Source organism: Mesoplodon mirus (genome assembly GCF_964341445.2).
Source record: "Mesoplodon mirus genome assembly, chromosome: 6".
NCBI lineage: Eukaryota > Metazoa > Chordata > Mammalia > Artiodactyla > Ziphiidae > Mesoplodon > Mesoplodon mirus.
The window spans coordinates 58,776,985-58,796,168 of NC_138982.1; the positions used below are offsets into that span (position 1 = coordinate 58,776,985).

General features: G+C 43.5%; 1 protein-coding gene across 5 annotated transcripts in view; it reads left to right on the top strand.

Moving 5' to 3' along the window:
• TNIK (TRAF2 and NCK interacting kinase) overlaps positions 1-19,184 on the top strand; it is a 418,711-nt gene that overhangs the window by 301,771 nt on the left and 97,756 nt on the right. For all 5 annotated transcript variants that reach the window (XM_082624735.1, XM_082624739.1, XM_082624737.1 and 2 more), the window contains exons 8-11: positions 3,443-3,497; positions 5,457-5,535; positions 13,752-13,927; positions 18,460-18,526. In XM_082624735.1, coding sequence (XP_082480861.1) covers positions 3,443-3,497; positions 5,457-5,535; positions 13,752-13,927; positions 18,460-18,526 — 377 coding nt within the window. The remainder of the gene's footprint in view (positions 1-3,442; positions 3,498-5,456; positions 5,536-13,751; positions 13,928-18,459; positions 18,527-19,184) is intronic.

The following is a 19,184-nucleotide window of genomic DNA, read 5'->3' on the forward strand; positions in this document are numbered from 1 at the left end:
GATTAATATTCTTGAGCCCACTGTATGCCAGGTTTTGTGCTAGGCAGCATACCTACATGCATACATGCCACAGTTGAAAGCTAAGCTCTGAGCAGTCTTCTGGATGCGGTTCAATTGGGAACCTGGACTTGAATCCAGGGCTGTCTGACTTGAAAGCCTATTCATGCTGCCTCTAGAAAAAGCTGAGCACTGGTTTGGGGTGTGCCTCATGGAATCTCAGCACGTTCATTTGAGTTGCCACACCTTCAATTACCTGTAGACAAAGTAGGAATCTGAAGCAATTATTTTATGGGCCCCAAAAGGTTTGTTTAAGTGAATTCTCAGGTCCTTACAGTGTGATGATAGTTAAAAAAAGAACTAGCCTGGGAGGCAGGAGACCAAGCTCTGATTAAAACTTGGTGCTGAGTTGCTCTGTGATCTTGGGTAAGTCATTTTTTTCTCATCTGGGAAATGAAAGGTTGGACTAGATGATCTACAAAAGGTCTAACAGCCTTAAGACACTTAGGTTTTGCTCCTTTCTCTCATGCATCTTTCATGTGTTCATTATTTCAACAAGTATTTATTAAGTGCCTACTATGTGCCAGGCACTGTTCTGGTACTGTGGACCAGTCAACAAAGCAAAGATCCCTGCCCTTGTGGACTTCATGTTCTAGTGTGTATGTGTGTTGGGGACAGGGACATAAACAATGAACAAAAAACGTAATAAATTTGTGACAAGTCAGTTACACAGTTGTCAGAAGATGACCAGTTCTCTGGGGAATAAAAGTGGGAAAGGGGAAGGGATCTGGCAGTGCTGGGAGAGAGGTTCGGTGGTCCTCACTGAGAACACAGCATTTGAACAAAGACTTTATGGAGGGGAGGGAGTCAGCCAGCTCATAATTGGGCTTGGTCCCTCAGGCAGAGTGAGTACCAGGAGTTTGCCTGAGTTTCCTGGGCATTTTCTTCCCCTTTCTGAGGACTGGCCTGGAGCCTTTCTCATCCCAGTTCCATCATTTCCTTTCAGCTGTGTTGGCTTTCAAACCAGCTCAAGCTTCCTAGACTTAAAGGCCATTTAAATTTGACTTTGCCATGGCAAGTAGGTCCATAGAGCCTGGCCACCACCTTCATAATTTGCACCTCGGTTCACACTGCAGAAACACTCGGTTCCTCGAGATGTTGGGAAGGTGGTGGGAGAACTACCAAGGCCTGGAGTCTTATCAAAACAGCTCAACCCACCAGTTGCAGACTGTTCTTGCTGCATTTCCTGTTGAATGCTTCCTGCACACTAGTGACTCAGGGTTTTCATCATGTTCCCCAATGATTGTCTGTGTCAGTCAACCATAACGTTCCAGGTACAAGAGAGCTGTGTGGTCATCTTTACCAGTTACTGCTCCTGAGCCAGCCTGTGAAGGGTGGCCTGGGCTTTCCCCATTAGCTGCAGAAGGAAGCGCAGTGAGCAAGGCCAGCAGCCTGTGGGAAGACTCAGCCATTTGCTGGGCTGTGCCGACTGTGTGTGTGTGCGTGTGTGTGTGTGTTCAGTGACAACTTTGAATACACTTGAAATGGAAGAAAGAGAAAGGACAACAGTTGACTCCTTGAGTTGCGTTCTATTCAGAGAAGTTACTTAGAATCTGTGGACAGTGGTTTTGCACAGGTGCATTGTTATCCCCATTTGGACTGAGAACCTTTATGAACTGTAATATTTATGTGGACAGGTTGATGGCTTGTGAATTAAAGAATCCCCCCTTGGTCCTAGTGTGGGGTTAGCGTGTGCCCCAGCCACCTGCTCTAAGGTAGATCGCACTTTAGGCAAGAGTCTAGACCCCATAGAAAGCCCCCTCTAGGTTGTATGGGCCTCGGTCCAAATACTGAACAAGGCTGGGTATCACCCACTGGATATTGAGAAGTTTGGTCCTAGGGAATGTCTCAGGGTGGATTTCATAGTACTCTTCCAGTTACATATCCTTTCTGTGTGGGCTTGACATTTGTTTGATGGGAATAGCAAGGGAACTGAACTTTGATCTCTGAAATCCGAGTGAGGTTATCGGTGAGAGTTTGGAATTATGTACGAAATGCAGGATACATTTAAAATGAAAGGAGGGTGAAAGTCTTCCTCAGGACTGTGGGCCACTGAACTGAATTTTACATGTGTTTTCTTATGGTTTTCCCATCTTTTGATTTGTTTCCCTCCTATGCACTATTTAGAAACTACTGAGCCATGGACACAGAGTAGGGGAGAAGCATAGTGCTAGAGATGGAGATTGCACAGGTTGAGGTGGAGACATTAGCCTAGAAAATTCTGATAAGAGCATAAAAGTCAGTCTGAGAATAAGAAAGATGATAAGGGTATAGGATTTCTATTTTACATATTTGTCTACTTACAAGATAAAAGATATTGTTCATCCATTCAACAAATATATCAAACACCTACTACTACTGTGGCCGGCTCTATTCGAAGCACTGAGATACAGCAGTAAACACCACCATCCAAAAGCTTCCCTGTCCGCATCTTGCTTGGTTAAATTATATGAAATTGCTGTTTCTGTAGGTTAAAAACAATTGATTATAAATACAATATGATCTAGCATTTACTCTATGATCCAGCCATTCCACTCCTAGGTTTTTACTCAAAAGAAGTAAGAGCATACATCCAAACAAAGACTTGTACATGAGTATTTGTAGCAGATTTATTTTTAATGGCCTTGACTGGAAGCAACCCAAATGTCCATCAACAAGTGAATGGATAAACAAATTGTAGTATATCCATACAATGGAACACTACTGGGCAGTAAAAGGACTGAAGTACTGATACACGCGGCAACATGGATGGACCTTAAATACATTGTGCTAAGTGAAAGAAACCAGAGGATTTCATTTTATACAAAACTTCAGAAGATGCAAACTAATCCATAGTAACAGAAAGCAGATCAATGGTTGCCTTGGAACAGGAACTGGGGTTGGGGACAGGAAGGGCAGGAGGGAGAGACTACAAAGGGGCAGGTGGGACCATTTGGGGTGATGGATGTGTTTGCTGTCTTGATTGTGGTGATGGTTTCACAGGTGTATACACACATCAAACCCTTTCAAATAGTACACTTTGAATATGCACAATTAATTACATGACAGTTATACCTCAATGAAGGTGTTAAAAACAGTTGAACAGCAGCAATTTCATATGTTTCCATCAATAGATAAATGTTAGTGATAAATTTATGTTTGAAACCTTATATTCATTTTTCATACCTGGATTGAAAACTCACCATGTGTCAGGCACCGTGAAAGTTATTGTCAGTGGAAAGCGAATGAGCTGTTCCTGCTTTTAAGCTTAGTGGGCAAAATCAGTTTGTAAAGAGACAGCTGGACAGCTTTCCCACAGGCAGTTCTGAAGCAATTACCAGGTTTAACCAAGTTATCCTCTGTTGACTGCATTTACGCATGTGTCTGTGCCTTCCTTCTTTTTCAGAGTGACTTGTGGTCTTTGGGAATCACCGCCATCGAGATGGCAGAAGGTGCTCCCCGTAAGTACCTTCCTCTGGGTGAAATCTGTTACTGGTCTGCCCTGCAGGTACTGACGCTTCCTTGCCAGGAGCTGCAGTAGCTTTATTTCTGCTACACCAAGCCCTGCATGGACTCAAGCTGGCATATTGAGAAAGCAGAGTCATCTTAAATCAACCAGGAATCCATTCATTTCAGAGGGGTGTGAGGATCTTGTGTTTATGAGGGGAAACAAGAAAGCAAAGGGAAGCAAACTTTGAGAGTCTAATCTATTTACAGATCTGGTGTGTGGTTTATTCTTGAACTACTCTTCGCCTGTAGTAAAACTGCGACCAAGCCACAGAGGCTGTAAATGCCAACATAACAAAAATTCACAGCCGATTTTCAGTGCATGGGTTATGTGAACACTTGCACTCCATTTCTCTCACTCCTATTAAAATACCACTGTTTAGAGTTTTAGATTTCCCTGCTTATTGGAGGCAGAGTGGCCAGGGTTCTGCCTATCTGGAGAACCTCTCCAATTCCTGGAGATCTTGAGCACAGACCCCACAGAGAATCTCCCCAGCCCCATGGTCACCACGAGCATGCACCTCAGAGACTCCACGCAGGAAGTGCAACTGACCAGGGGCAGCTGCTGCCATGACACCGAGGCTGCACCTCCTGAGGGCCACTCCGCACCAGTGACCGAGCGTGGCAGGGATATAAGGCAGACCCTTTCCTGGAAGACAGGGATTCCTTAGAAGGCAGCTTTCACTCCTTAGTTTCCCTCCTTGGTTTTCTTAGAGTGTGGGACAGCCTAGCACACTCCACCCACTTTTTCTCCCTCCCAGCACACTTCATAACAATCTGACAACTGTCCCAGCCTTCCCTCGCTCCCTCTCTGTTCAGACAAAAATTTCCCCCAGTAATATCCTCTCATGTTTAATACCACCTTGGTGTCTGCTTTCCAGAGGACCCGGACCAAAGCAGGCCCCCTGTTTGTATGACGGGTCATTGTGCTCATATGACTTTTTACCCTCAAGTTATCATAGTTTTCGTATTTCTCATTCCAGAGTTGGTAGAATTCATCTGTAGCATGACTGGAGTGTTTATTGACAAAATCCCCTCATCCACAATGCTAATAGGCATTTATGAATCAGAAAAATAATATTGGCAGTCTTGAAACCATATCATCATTCTTAATGAGTAGCAGAGAGGGCTAAAAATAAATTTCCACCCACCGAATCCTTTAGCTTTGGGGGAGAATATGTTCTTATTCTAGGCACAAAGGAAAAGATACTCCCAGATGAAAAGTAAACTAGTGAAATATTCTGATTAAGATAAGAATGTATGAGTGTTTTCACTAAATGTCATCTTCACAATTTGAGATATTTTTATCTCTTCTGCCAAACTTCCTTTGCCTTAATCCTCTGGTCTTCCTGGGGCCATTGAACAAAACAAAACCCCAGAAAAAACCCATCATGAAAAGCCATTCAAAGTGTTTGGAAATACAGATAGAAAGGTGTTCTGATCTAGTGCTTTATACTCCAAAAATCCATTAAGGTAACATTGCATTTCCAGCATCTAAGAAATAGACAGTGGATTATCAAATATCTTTTATTTTATGATTTTGGATTTTACTAATTAAAAATAACTTACTATCTCCATTGTAGTTGTTATCTTGATGTTGTTTACTTAGAGTCTTAGATGGTTATTTATAGTAAAGCAAAGGTTGTTGAGCCTTTAACTTGTTGTCCTTAAAAATGAAGTGAAAAGTAGACATGTTAACAACCTCTAATTGAAATGTGTTGGATTATATGAGACTCCTATAATCAGCTCATTTAACTGCTCACCAAACGGAAGCTTTATGATCTTCTGACGCCACTCACTGGTCATGCCTGGACTCCGGGAGCCATTTGGCAGCATTAGCAGCAAAACTAGGACGGGCTTGGCCTGGGTTTGGCCTCCTAACCAGAGCTGGCCCTTGTTTTGGTCTCTTGCAGCTCTGTGTGACATGCACCCCATGAGAGCCCTCTTTCTCATCCCCCGGAACCCAGCGCCTCGGCTGAAGTCTAAGAAGTGGTGAGTTTGGTCTTCAGTGTTTTACAGGTCTAAGAGCAGGGTTTTCTGTGATTCTCTTTTGGATGAGCTCAAATCCTTAGGTCCTGCTGACAAGATTAGACTAATATGTACTAAGACTTGGTGAGTGATTATAATGTTATTCATCTTAAAGGACATATTGAGGACCTACTATTTGCACAGTAAGTCCTCATCTTCACACCTTCAAGGTAAGGAGGTATTAGCTAAAATGGGTAGCAGAACCCAAGTAATAACATGGAAGCACTTTGATTTATTACTCCGAGTAATATCTTTCCTGGTAGCACAGAACATCTCATCAGAAAGGGTGATAGTTCGGAGTCAGCCCATTAGATTGGCTGACGTTCTTCTGTTCCTTAAGACATTAACTCCCTAAATGTGTATACACGCTCGGTGGTATGCGAGATGATTTTACTGCTCTGTGCATGAGCATTTATAATTTTTATCTTTGCTGTTGCTTTCTCTTTATGGCAGGTGATACTGGCTTCTTATTTGGGGCAGTGATATAACTTTTCCATCTAATAAACTAATTCACATAAAAAGTGACTTAATTTAAAGAAAAATGCTAAGTGAATACTTGTATGGGTGGTGAAGTGTAGGGTAAAAATTGTGTTGGTAGTGTATGATTGACTAGAGTTTGGGAACAGAGTTCTACAGGTTAGGCCAGGAGCTGGACTTTTGACTATTTTGTGCACTTACACCAGGGTCTTTGTATCTTGTCATTCTGTGGCAAAAATTCATTCCTCCTCCCCTTCCCCCTGTGGATATGGTATATCCTCCTTGGTACATTCTCAATTCTGATTCCCTTTGCCCTGGGCCCAATTCCTGGACCATTTATGACCTCCTACCCTTTTCTAGAGACATATTCTAGGCAGCTTGAGCCTGAAGGGACAAGATTCTTCTGCCCCTTTTCTTTTTTCTTTTTTTTAAATAAATTTATTTATGTTTATTTTTAGCTGCGTTGGATCTTCCTTGCTATGTGTGGGCTTCCTCTAGTTGTGGCAAGTGGGGGCTACTCTTCGTTGCGATGTGTGGGCTTCTCATTGCGGTGGCTTCTCTTGTTGTGGAGCACGGGCTCTAGGCACGCGGGCTTCGGTAGTTGTAGCATGCGGGCTCAGTAGTTGTGGTTCTCGGGCACTAGAGCACAGGCTCAGTAGTTGTGGCGCACAGGCTTAGTTGCTCCGCAGCATGTGGGATCCTCCCGGACCAGGGCTCGAACCCGTGTCCCCTGCATTGGCAGGTGGATTCCTAACCACTGCACCACCAGGGAAGCCCCTCTTCTGCCCCTTTTCATACCACTTCGTGATCAGGTCCTTGACCGAGGCCCTCATGTTTCTCATGCACCCACCCACAGTTTCACCCTCCACTATATGAGAGCAATCTTAATTAATACCATCATCCAGGAATGACATAGCGACCCTGGTCGAACAAGAGAAAGGCGTACTGCACAGAGGGAGGGAAAGGAAACAGCCAGAAGAGACGACAGCCTCGGAGTTAGTTGCCGAGGGCTGCACAGGAAGAGAGTGAGAGTTGCTATTGGTAACGAGGAGGCAGAGCATCCCTCCTCCCCTCTCCGGAGGGTCACTGTGGTGTGAGACAATCCCTCTCTCCCCAGCAACAGCCTTCCATTGGGCACCACACAGCACGTGATCCACAGGCGCCCAGAGGCACTGCTTCCTCCCTTCTCTCTGGAACAGACTCCTGGGGAGGAGTTGGCTCGGTTCTGTTCCTTGGAAGTGTCAGTGGCACTGTGAAGCCCTCCTCTAGCTTTCTGCTTGTGTTTCATGCCAAGCCTCCCAGGAAGGGGGGTGGGAGGGCTGCTGAGTCCAGTGGGCTTCACCTGGCCTGTCCCCTCCCTTCCTCCTCTACCTTCACTGCTGCTGGACAAAATGACCATCCACACGTCTGCCGTTTGCCTGGCACGGTGTGGCCACACACCTCGTTTCAGAAATATTTGTGTTGATTGCCAACTTTAAAAAATCTGGCAGTGGAGCAGTCCATGGAGATTTCTGACCTTTTTTGACAAAGGTGCAGCGATACTGTCCTGCCCAGTGGTTCCTGCTCCCTTTGAAGGTGAGAGCTTGTGCTTCTGCCCCAGTCACTGCTTCTCCCAACCCAGAAGCTGGTATCTGTTGGTCACCCCACTTGTCCTGTTTCCTTTTTACCCCTGGTCTGCACCGCCCTTTGTGTGACCCGTCTGGCCCCCAGAGAAGTGAGTGACTGGCCCGGGCACTACAGTTTCTGTTGACCTTGCTCCAAAAAGGGCAAACCCTGCACTGGCCTTGTCTGAGAAATACAGACCTGGGGAGGAACACAGGCTAACTTCTCTGCTGTAAACCCTTGGCAATGAGAGCTCATTGTGATAATGCTGTAGGGAGCTGCATCCGTCCAGGAACAGTGAGGAAGGAGAGCAGGCCACCTTCATCTCACCAGTCTCCTTGCACGCCCTTGCCTGGCTTGGAAGGAAAGCCAGTTACAAGCAGGAGTCCCACACTGCCAGGCAGGGGATGGGAAAATGACTTGACTGTTGGAGAACAAGTGGGAAAAACAAAAGCCCTGGTAAAAATAGACTTTTTCACTCAGAACCCAGCCTTTATAAAGATGGCTGTGCAGCCTCGGGCCACAGGACACTTGGTGTGGCTCGAATTTCTCTGCCATAGAATTCCAGTGTTTAAGTGAAAATACTTAGGCACTTCAGAGTACTTGTCTTGAATGACCAGGTCCAAAGTGATTTCAAATAGAATCGGGTTTGAGAGGAAGTGAAATATTTCTGTCTGTTTTCCTTTTCCTTCTTTCTCTCCTCCCCCATCAAAAGAAACAAAACTCTAAAATGTTCTTTTATATCCAGCTCTTCTCTACTTAAATGAGTTATCAGATGAAGTACACTGTTCCTAGTGTGTATTCCAGCATATGACCAAAGGGGGCGCCATTGTGGCAGAGACGGCAGTGAACTCTTCATTATAAGCATTCATTCAGCTGAGGGTCATTTCCAAGGAATGTGACTGAGTCTACAACATACAAGGCATATGTATGTTGTAGACTCAGCAACTTATATGTATGTATGTGTATTTAAGATATATATATAAATTTAAACTATATATGTAATATATATTTAATCTTTTTTATATATTTTTTATTGAATGAAGGAGTCTTTAAATTCTGTAGTGCTTTACGATTTTCAAAAGTTTCACACACATGATTTCGTATAGTCCCATAATAACCCTTTTTATTCTTAACCACAGCCATGCCAGACAGATGCTCTGAGTCCTCATTTTATGAGTGAGAGTCTGAGGCTTAGGTAGGTTACGCTCCTTGCACTAGGCTGTACAGTCTTCGTTTGCCAAGTTTGTAACCCATAGTCTTTCTACTGTACCATTTGACCTCTTAAAGTTCAAGGTTAAAGTGGTAGAGAAGGAGCTGTACTCGTCCCTAAGTGTGAGCACTTGTTCCTTGAGCCTTAACATTAGGGAAACAAAGGCAGTCACACTGCTGTTTTCCCCTTTTGTTATGGGAGGAAAGGAGCGCATCCCTGCAGCAGGAGCCGGGCCCTTCCTCCCCCATCAGTGTAGTGAGGAGAGGCCTCGGGCTAAGGAAGTCCTGTGATCAGGGCTCCAGTCAATGTTCATGTGGCTCAGACCTTTGATTAGGCCTCCAGGGGGGTTACAACCGGAGTTGAATCAGAGGAGAAGGATGCTCTCACCATCTGTCTCCATGTCAACAAATGACCAGTGCGGTGCGATTCCCATGTTCCCCTCCTGTCTCTACTCCTGCTCTGTGTGTAGTTGGATTCAACCCACATGGGTAACCATCCCCTTCAAAAGATTTCCTCTCCCTTCTCTTCCCACCGTGCTCACCCCGGCTCCCCTGCCCTCACACATATACTCCATGCCGTAGCTTCCCTCCAGGGATCTCTGGAGAAGGATGGAAATGACTCTGTTCCTGTGAAAGATGGTCAGTCTTGTCCTTTTCACATGCCCTTTAAATGTGAAGATTCCACACAGGCAAAGCAGCACTCGATTGAGCTCATCAGAAAAGTCCTAACTGCTTATCACTGGAAAGAGGTATAAGATTCCTGGTCCAAGCCACTCATGCTCCAGATGGAGACTGGAGGCCTGGTATGGTTAACTGGCTTATCCTGAGTCCCAGGTTCATGGCAGCCTGGAACCTCAGCCTTCTGCTTTTACTCCAGAGCTTACAACCATTTCTGTTATTTTATGAAACACCAGTTCTGATTCTTGCTGGGTTATCAAGCACTTCTGTTTTTGAAATGACAATGCTCTTGGGTGAGGAGGGGACTGGAAATAAAATAATGATAATAGAAAGGAAATATCAGAAAATACTTCAAATAGACTGAATTTACTACTAGTAATGTGACTTTGGACTTTATTAAAATCAAAACAAAAGTTATTACACAAACTTTTAAAAAATTAACCGTTTTTTGCAGTCTCCTTAGAGATAATGATCCTGGTGACTTTTCCTGCTAATGCATCTAATCCTAGTATATGTAAAATAATTCCCTTAAGGAACTCTATACTATTTGCTTCAACCCAAGTGGGGAAAATCACCTTCCAATTTCTTCTCGTAGCCCTCAAGGCAGATCCTCCTGTTCTTGAAGCCTGGTAGTGGTCAGAGACGCTGGGACATTGTCCTCATAGTAATAGTAATAATAATAACAATCATAACAAACACACATACAGCATTTATGATGTAACAGGCCCGGTTCTAACTCGTTTAATCATCACAACAGTCTTTTGAGATAAGTACTGACAGTATCCCCATTTGCGACCAGGGAAACTGAGGCACAGAAAAGTTAGGGGATCTGCCTAGAATCGCACAGTTAGTAAATGATGGAAACTGCAAGAGAGAAAAAGAGTAGTTCTGGGCAAGTGCAAATTTTAAAGATCAAGTTGCATGTAGGGAGTCTGAAGATTACCAAAAACTTTTAGCCCAGCTCATGAAAACATTATAGTGATTAATGTCATAATCGTTCAGGCATTTTTAATTCGTCTAACACAGTTTAATACATAAACAGGACAAATCTGGGAGGATAAAGTGTTCAGTGACACTGGTATTAGAAGAACTAGTATCTCAGACTGTAAGTACCGGCCACTACCATTTATATCTCGGTGCCAACCCTTGGGAAATTAGTATTACTAATCTTGAGCTTTTGTTTTTAAAGTGACAGAACTAAATTACCAGCAGCCAAGACTGAAACAATCAAGTTATAGAAATGTACTTTAAACCCATTCGGCCTCTCGGCAAAGCATCAGGTGATGCTTAATGTAGGTGAAGTTTTTTTTTTTTTTTTTCGCGGTACGCGGGCCTCTCACTGTTGTGGCCTCTCCAGTTGCGGAGCACAGGCTCCGGGCGCGCAGGCTCAGCGGCCGTGGCTCACGGGCCCAGCCGCTCCGCGTCATGTGGGATCTTCCCCGACCGGGGCACGAACCCGTGTCCCCTGCATCGGCAGGCGGACTCTCGACCACTGCGCCACCAGGGAAGCCCTAGGTGAAGTATTTTTACTTTTAATTAAACATGCAATTAAGCATATTGATTCTTTGGTCACACTAACTTAAATGGAGACAATGAATCTTTCTTTGAAGATTTGTTTTAAGTAGCATTATTTTCTCTTCACTGAGAACCATTTGCAGATGACATGGGATAGACTGCCAGCTTTGTAGTTCTACACGTCTTGGCCCATCCTTTGGGCCCCAAAATATTCTCTTGAATATCTCTTGAGGTTCCTTCTCACCAGGAGAGATAATGGAAAAAAGACTCTGCTATAGCTGTTCCCATTAAACTGCCTGAACACTCTCTCATCCCGGAGATGTCTCTGACTTTTGTGAGGTGTCAGTATCGGGGAAGGGAATGTTCAGTCTATTGAGTCTGGATCTCTTTTTAAATTGGTTATGATTTCTTTTATTTATCATCCCCTAATGAATAGTTGCCCTCTATAAAGAACAAACTTTTTCTTCCAAGTTGCAAGCAGAAAAAAAAGAACTGCCATTTGCATTCCTCGTGAATATTTAATAGCTTTCTGTCTTCATTTGTTTTTGTTTTCACCTTGTTAATGCTGATTTTCTACCTAGAAGAGTACTGTGTGGAGTTTGTCTATTTCTTTATGCAGGTTAACCTTATTCTTTTCATTTTATTCCTTAGGACAGTCCATTATTTCATTATGGTTTTTTTGTGTTTTTTTGTTTATTTTTTTTGCAGAGTCCCTCCTTAGATGATATCACATTAGTGCCTCCACAGATTAATCCAATGGATAGAAAGAAAGTGTATCAAGTGATATCTTCTCTCTAAGCCTTCATCTCTGTCCCTCAGAAGCACGCATTTGAAGCCACATTACAGCTCTCGTCCAGAATTCTCACCCGATAACCATCCACGCATTCATCTGTTTGTCAGACACGTAGTGTGCTCGTGACAGGAAGGTGACTCAGGCAGCTCCCAACTCTGGGGAGAATTTCCAGTGTCAGGGAGGCAGGGGTATGAGCTGAAGGACTTAAAGGGAGGTGCTTAGAATGTCCGTCCTACTGTTCCTATGTCTAGTCCTCAGTGTTTCCAATCCTGATTCATCCTGAGCTGACCTTCAGGTGACCTTTACTTCTATGTAAAATAATTTAAAAGCTTGAACATAGCCTGGAAATTTAAGGAGGAAAAAATACCAGTAGTTCAGTACTACTTTAAAAACATGGAGTAAGGTGAAAAACTGCTTTGACTGGGGCAGAAATGGAGAGTGGTACGTATAGCAGTGCCCTCTCCCATTTGAATCTTGAAGAACACGCTCACCATTGTGTTCTGTGTGGTGAAGACACCTTTCAGGCCTGAAGGATATATATACAGGGCCCGCTGGGAAGTTTGGGGAAGCTTGCGCAAGCTTGCGGAAGCTTGCGTCGGGGATCTGCTCCTGTAACTCCCCAGTGCTCCACAGGAGGGCAACAGAGAGCGCAAAATGGATTCGTTCCTGAGCAGGGTTGGGCCACGGGGAGGGCGAGCAGGGTTCCCCCAAGGTCTCCAAGGGTGATGTGCCCTGCTGACAGCGGGGCGCCTCGGAAAGGCATGCTGTAGAGTCATGAGCTTAATTATTTATGATGCTGGACAATTTCTTGGAACTTTCAGACAGAACATGCATGCCCAACTCATGAATCATAGCTGAAGTCATCATTAGTATCTACCACGCTATGGACTTGTGCCCTATTCGCGGGTATCTCTCACAGCTTTCCCCTGCCCCTGTGCGTCTCTGACACAGGGTTTATCTCTGAGGAAATGGTGCCTTTCTAGAAAGAGATAAATTTGCTTCTGGGTATGAACTTAGTCCCTATAAGTTAAGTTTCCAAGTCCGTGGATTGATAGCAAACATACACATACACCCTGTTCTTATTCATTGGAAAACAAAGTTCAAAAGTGATTCAAAACTGCCAGTTAAAAAATTTGCCTAATGTTCATTTTACCATATAAGAATCTTGCTCATTCCTACATAATGTACTCCCCCTTACCTGTCCAACCCTGGTTTTACTTTTCCCAGCTTGTATTTTCTGCCACATTTAGAGAACTCACCTCAATGTCCCCTGACATATTATGCTCAATCCCAGCCTTAGTTTTTCACTGATTTTCTACTTCCCTGAACTATCCTTTCCCAAGAGTGATTTTTCTCCTAATTCTTTTTTTTTTTTTTTTTTTTTTGCGGTACGCGGGCGTCTCACTGTTGTGGCCTCTCCCATTGCGGAGCACAGGCTCCGGACGCGCAGGCTCAGCGGCCATGACTCACGGGCCCAGCCGCTCCACGGCATGTGGGATCTTCCCGGACCGGGGCACGAACCCATGTCCCCTGCATCGGCAGGCGGACTCTCAACCACTGCACCACCAGGGAAGCTTCCCAAGAGTGATTTTTCTCCTAATTCTTTAAGGCCCAGCTCTGGTTCCCTCATTCCAATAGACCTTCCAGGTGTGATTCTTATCGGGGTCTTTCTCTTCTCTGGTGCCTGTTGGTCTTCTGTGTGATATTATGGATAAACTGTGCAAAAATGCTTTCGTGCTATAACTACCATACACTGCCTGAGTTGTGTGTTGATGGCAATGATGCCTTTGTACCCCGCTGTGCCAAAAAAGAGCTAGACCGACTTTGTGATTGGTTGATCCCTAAAGTTTGCTTTTCTTTGGATTGTCTTTTAATCTATGGGTTCATCTCTTCTGTTTGGCAGGTCAAAAAAATTCCAGTCCTTTATTGAGAGCTGTTTGGTAAAGAATCACAGCCAGCGACCAGCAACAGAACAACTGATGAAGCATCCATTTATACGAGACCAACCTAATGAACGACAGGTCCGCATTCAGCTCAAGGACCATATTGACAGAACAAAGAAGAAGCGAGGAGAGAAAGGTGAGACACACATTTGTATTTCAGCAAGGGAAACAAAAGACCAAGTGAGTCATGGGCTCTTGAGGTATTGGAGGTACGGTGGGGATTTCAAATAGGACTGCATTGTTCTTTAGTGTGAAGGGCTGCCTCTGAGATCACAGCCTGCGGGCATCACTAAGAGGGAGGCTGCTGAAATGGAATCTTTCATGAAAGAATAGGACCTCGGGAAATATTACCTTTTCCAGGCACTGAACAAAAAGTCATGTTGAGTGATACTATAAAGTGGTTTAATACGACAAGTGATTTTCTTAATTCAAATGAATATTCATGTTTCAAAGACTCAACATCTACAGAAGACAGGCAACCTTAAAAAAAAAAACCATCTAGTTGACATTTTTCAGTACTGGCACTCTTCACCATTTAAGTTTTCGTGCTCTGAGACTCATTTCTAATTTAGTTATTTGGAAGTCAGAATGACTTTTATTATAGTCAAAGCGATATAAAGAAGTTGCCAAGCTGCTATATGGAACATCACATTTTCTTCTTTATAGATTCAAAAACTCTTTTCTCTTATGGCTCTAGCTGTTAGACCATACTATCTTTTCACTGCATCACTGGAAAAGACATGAGTCCAAACTTGGGGCCCTGGGACTGTGCCCAAGTTGTTTGAATAGAGACTCAAAATTCCTTAACTAGCATCCTGACCAAGGTGAAAACTCACGTGGTCTGGGGCAGGTTTTATGACTTAGTTGGGTAGGGAGGTAGGGAAGGTTGAGGATGGGAAGGAAAGGTGGGGATGCAGAGAACAGACAAGGTGAGAGCTCCCTGGTGGGAGGAGGAGGGGGCAGCTGGCCCGGCTGACAGTGAGGGGGCGATAGAGGGCTGGCCAGGTGAGCACTGAGCATGCGGGTGGGGGGTGGGCAGGTAGAGAGCAGAGGGGGAGGCCAGGGACCAAGGGTGGAAGGTACATGGTGGTGTGCTTGGCTCCACTTCTGTACTCTCCATCTTTCTCCTCTGTTCTTCACGATCCAGATGGAGCAGGGAGGGTGGTGGGCAGCACAGAAGAGAGGGTGCTCTCCTTTTGTTTGAACTTCCCCTCTTCTTTGCCTCTGCAGTTAATATCTTCAGGTGGCAAGGTATGAGCAGGGTCCTAGGAGTGGGGTGGTGAGCCGTGTAGGGGTCAGGACTGGGCAGAGGTAAGCTCAGCAGAAGCTAAGGGAGGAGAAATCCTCGGTGAAGCTTCAAGGGAAGAGTTCCTTCTTTGCAGCCGGCCTCGGGGATGCAGGAAAATGTGTGATCAGGTTAGACTCAGGAACGGGAGGTTATGAAGCTAATCCAAAAAGGAGGCTCATCTTCAGTCGTTAGTGGATGGAGAGGGATGAGGTATCAATCAGGGCCCAAGGAGTTGGGAGGGCAGCCCAAGCTGGAGGAACTAAGCTGGAGAGAAATAGATGAATCAGGTCAAAAAGTGCCGGGATTGATTTTTCAACGGCTACTTATTAATAGTGGTCTTGGGCCACTCCATGAAGTCAGGCTTTTAACGGGAAGAGTTTAGTGTTAATCAACTATACTCCAATATGAAATAAAAAGTTAAAAAAATAAAAAATTTAAAAATAAAGATAAAGGGAATAGTTTAGGGCAGTGTGTCAGACATGCAGCCCATTAAAGGCCAACTTTTCTAAAAAGAAAATTTATTTTCCTATAGGTATATAGAATAGGTTAAGTACTCGGACTCTTCTTTTCAGACTCGAATTCTGAGTTCAAATTCTACTTCTACCCCTTAATGGTTATGTGAACTTCACCCCAGTTTTCTCATCTTTAAAATAGGAATGGGGGTATAATAATAATTAGTATTGTCTGGCATTTTTGCAAAGATTAAATGAGATGATGCATGTAAAATGCTTAATACAATGTCTGGCACATAGATGTACTGAATAAATGTAAGCTATCCTTATTTAGACAATTCTTACTGACCTACAATTTTTCAGCACTGTTCAGGGTTACTTTCTGAGATCATGTGACCTCTGCCTCTGCCCTGTAAGAGTGGGTAAAGCTTGTGCCTTGGATTGTTTTCACATTTTGGGGGCACAAACTCTAAAATGTGACTTAGAACTCACCACCCCATGAAAACAGACTATTTTTAATGTGTTCCCTCTCTGCAGGGTAAAGAGTAAGATCCTTGGGAGTAGGCAGGCTTACTCGAGAGTTGCATGATGATTTAAGGAACCTCATTCTGTTTAGGCTTCGAGCCACCAGCACCCTTCTTTTTTATCTGCTCCCCAAGAAGGAGTGTTGCTCAAAATGAGACTTCATTCCAGTTGCTCGGTTTGATTAAATGACTTAACTTGCTCCTTCTAATATTTTTTCATTCTCTTAAGTAGTTCTAAGACCAGCTTCTGGTAGAATCAAAAATTTTTAATGTGCATTGCTTTGTGATTTTTTTAACCTGATATTATTTTTTCCTTCAGATATGTTGATACATGCTCATTTAAGCCACTAATATAAAAGCAATCCCGCTGGATTCTGGTGAAGTATTATAGTTGAGGAGATTGACAAATGAAATTTTTACCCTAGAGAGGAGAAATAATTAGATTAATTGTGTGCTTCTTTTCCTTGCTATAATTTACTTTACTAGATAAAATTCTGCATTTTACTTTGAACTCTCTGTTGATTCATTTAAGGAAAGTTTGCAATATTAAACTTTCAATGTGGAACACTGAAACACTTTATGAAGGTTCTTTACATTTTCATAAAATAATACTTTTTAAAAAGTAGCCTGAAAACTTCATACTTATTTAAACATGTGAAGCTAATTTTTACATGATTTTTAAAAATACTCTTGAAGTCATTGTGCTATGGCTCCCTTTCATCATCCCTTTAATGGCTAAATAGTATGGAAAGCAAAATGTGTTTATGGTCAAATTCCATAGTTCTCATCACGTGACTGCTGTCTCCTGGTGGTAACATAACCAAATTGCAATTTCAGTTTCTTTTCAGGGGTGTACAAATGTCTTCAAAGTTGTATTTACTAACACATAGCTATCAAGGGATGATAGCCCTGTGACAACCTCCCTGCTTAAAATGAAAATCTCCTTCAAAGTCTCCCCATTGCCTACGGAAAAGTCCTCAGCATGGTATATATAAAGATCATTAAGCTACATCAGACCTGCTGGGCTTTCTCACTCCATCTGCTTTCTCACACCAGCCATTCACAACTCAGTATTTCCTGAACATTCATGCACTATAATACTGTTAGCCTTACTCAGGTGGTTATGTTGCTTAGAATGCCCCTTTCCCAGCACTTTCAGCTGCCATCTGCCTAGAAAAGGGCTACTGATCTTCCAAGGTCCAGCTCATTTCTTCTTCAAAGACTTCACTGTTCCCTTCCCCCATTATGACCCATGGACTTAGCCGCTTTTTTCTCTGATATCTCATTGCTCTTTTTATGTAATTCTATTTAGTATATAATGTGTTGGAAAGAATGCTAATTATAAAGCTGGAGAAATTCTGGATTGAATTCTGAATCCAAATCTCAGATTTATTGGTAATATTACTAAACTGCTTATAATCTCAGTATCTTTGCTTGCAAAATGGGTATTATGTTAAAGGATTGTTATGAGAAGTACATGAGAGAACATAAGTATCTAGCATAGTGACCAGCATGGGCGATACCCAATAAAGATTAGTTCTCTTTCTTCATAATCATGGAGGCTCTGATTATTTACTTATCTATCTTGACCATTAGATTCTAATCTCCTCCGAAGCAAAGACTCGATCTTGTTCATTATGGCATGTTAACTTGCTTAATATATTAGGGAATTAAATGAATGTCCCCAGTGGGTCAATCAAAACACATTTAACTCTATTTTTTTTTTTTTTTTTTTTTTTGCGGTATGCGGGCCTCTCACTGTTGTGGCCTCCCCCGTTGCGGAGCACAGGCTCCGGATGCGCAGGCCCAGCGGCCATGGCTCACGGGCCCAGCCGCTCCGCGGCATATGGGATCCTCCCAGACCGGGGCACGAACCCGTATCCCCTGCATCGGCAGGCGGACTCTCAACCACTGCGCCACCAGGGAGGCCCAACTCTATATTTTTAATAGCACACGTTGTCAAAAGTTTCTGTCTGGTATTAAGATATCTAAAGGCAATTTGTGAGTCTATGTAAGTCATAATAAAATTCCTACGTAAAAAATGATTACTCCTGTCAGTAAGTTAACAGTGGCCCAATAAAAGATTGGGTTAGGTGGTCCTATAATGGGAGTTAACAAACTGAAAAGTTACGTTTCAGCTCCTTGTCTTCACTTTCATGTGAATGCCACGCATTAGGGAGAGAATCTAGAGTCGGCTGGGGCAGTCTTGGATGTTAATTCCATGTGCTTGAATCTAGCTGGTGGGCACTGTTGGATCACAAGTCAGGAGGCCTGGAGCCTGTCCCAGGTCAGCATTAAGGGCAACTCTTTGGGCCTCCGTTTACTTATACATAAAATGAGGGCATGAGCTTTACCGAGCTGTAGCATCTTTTTGCACACTAATATTCTGTGGATCTCTCTTTAGATGAGACGGAGTATGAGTACAGCGGGAGTGAGGAAGAAGAGGAGGAGAATGACTCAGGAGAGCCCAGGTAGGCGAGCAAGAGCTATCTTCTCAGTTTCACATTTTGCACTGTGGTTGTGTGAAATTCACATCCTTTTGATTTATAGGTTCATTTTTAAGAGTCCAGCAGGGTGGTCTTATTTAATTTATTGCCCACAAATGTGCTCATTAATTTGGGAAAATTTCCCTAGGCAGACTCTTACAAGAACATGGAAATCAGGATATACTTTATCTTGTCTTTCAAGATTTATTTCCTTGTTTCCTCACATGTGTAACATGTAGAATGGGTAGGAGGCAATTATCTGGGTAATACAGGTCTAAAAGTGCCTAAAACTGCAACTTTCTGGAGACCAAAGTGGTATTTTTGGACTTGAGTTATCCAGTCCATTACTTCATACCTTTGAGACATGTAGGTGGCCACTGTCGTCGTCACATGGCGTGTGTTTTCAACACAGCCTAATCCAAGAGGAAACAGTTTCCAGGAAATCAAATTACACTCTAGAGGTGAACCCTAAATAGAAACTTTCACTCCCATTCCTGTTGTCATACGTTGGCCCCCAGAATCAAGTGCTTCTTTATTATCATCATCCCTACGTTTTGAATTTCACTTGACTTTGTTTCTGACTTTCTTCTAGTCTGTGTTCATAAGTAATTAATGCCCGTGTGCTCACACTGCCAGGATTTCT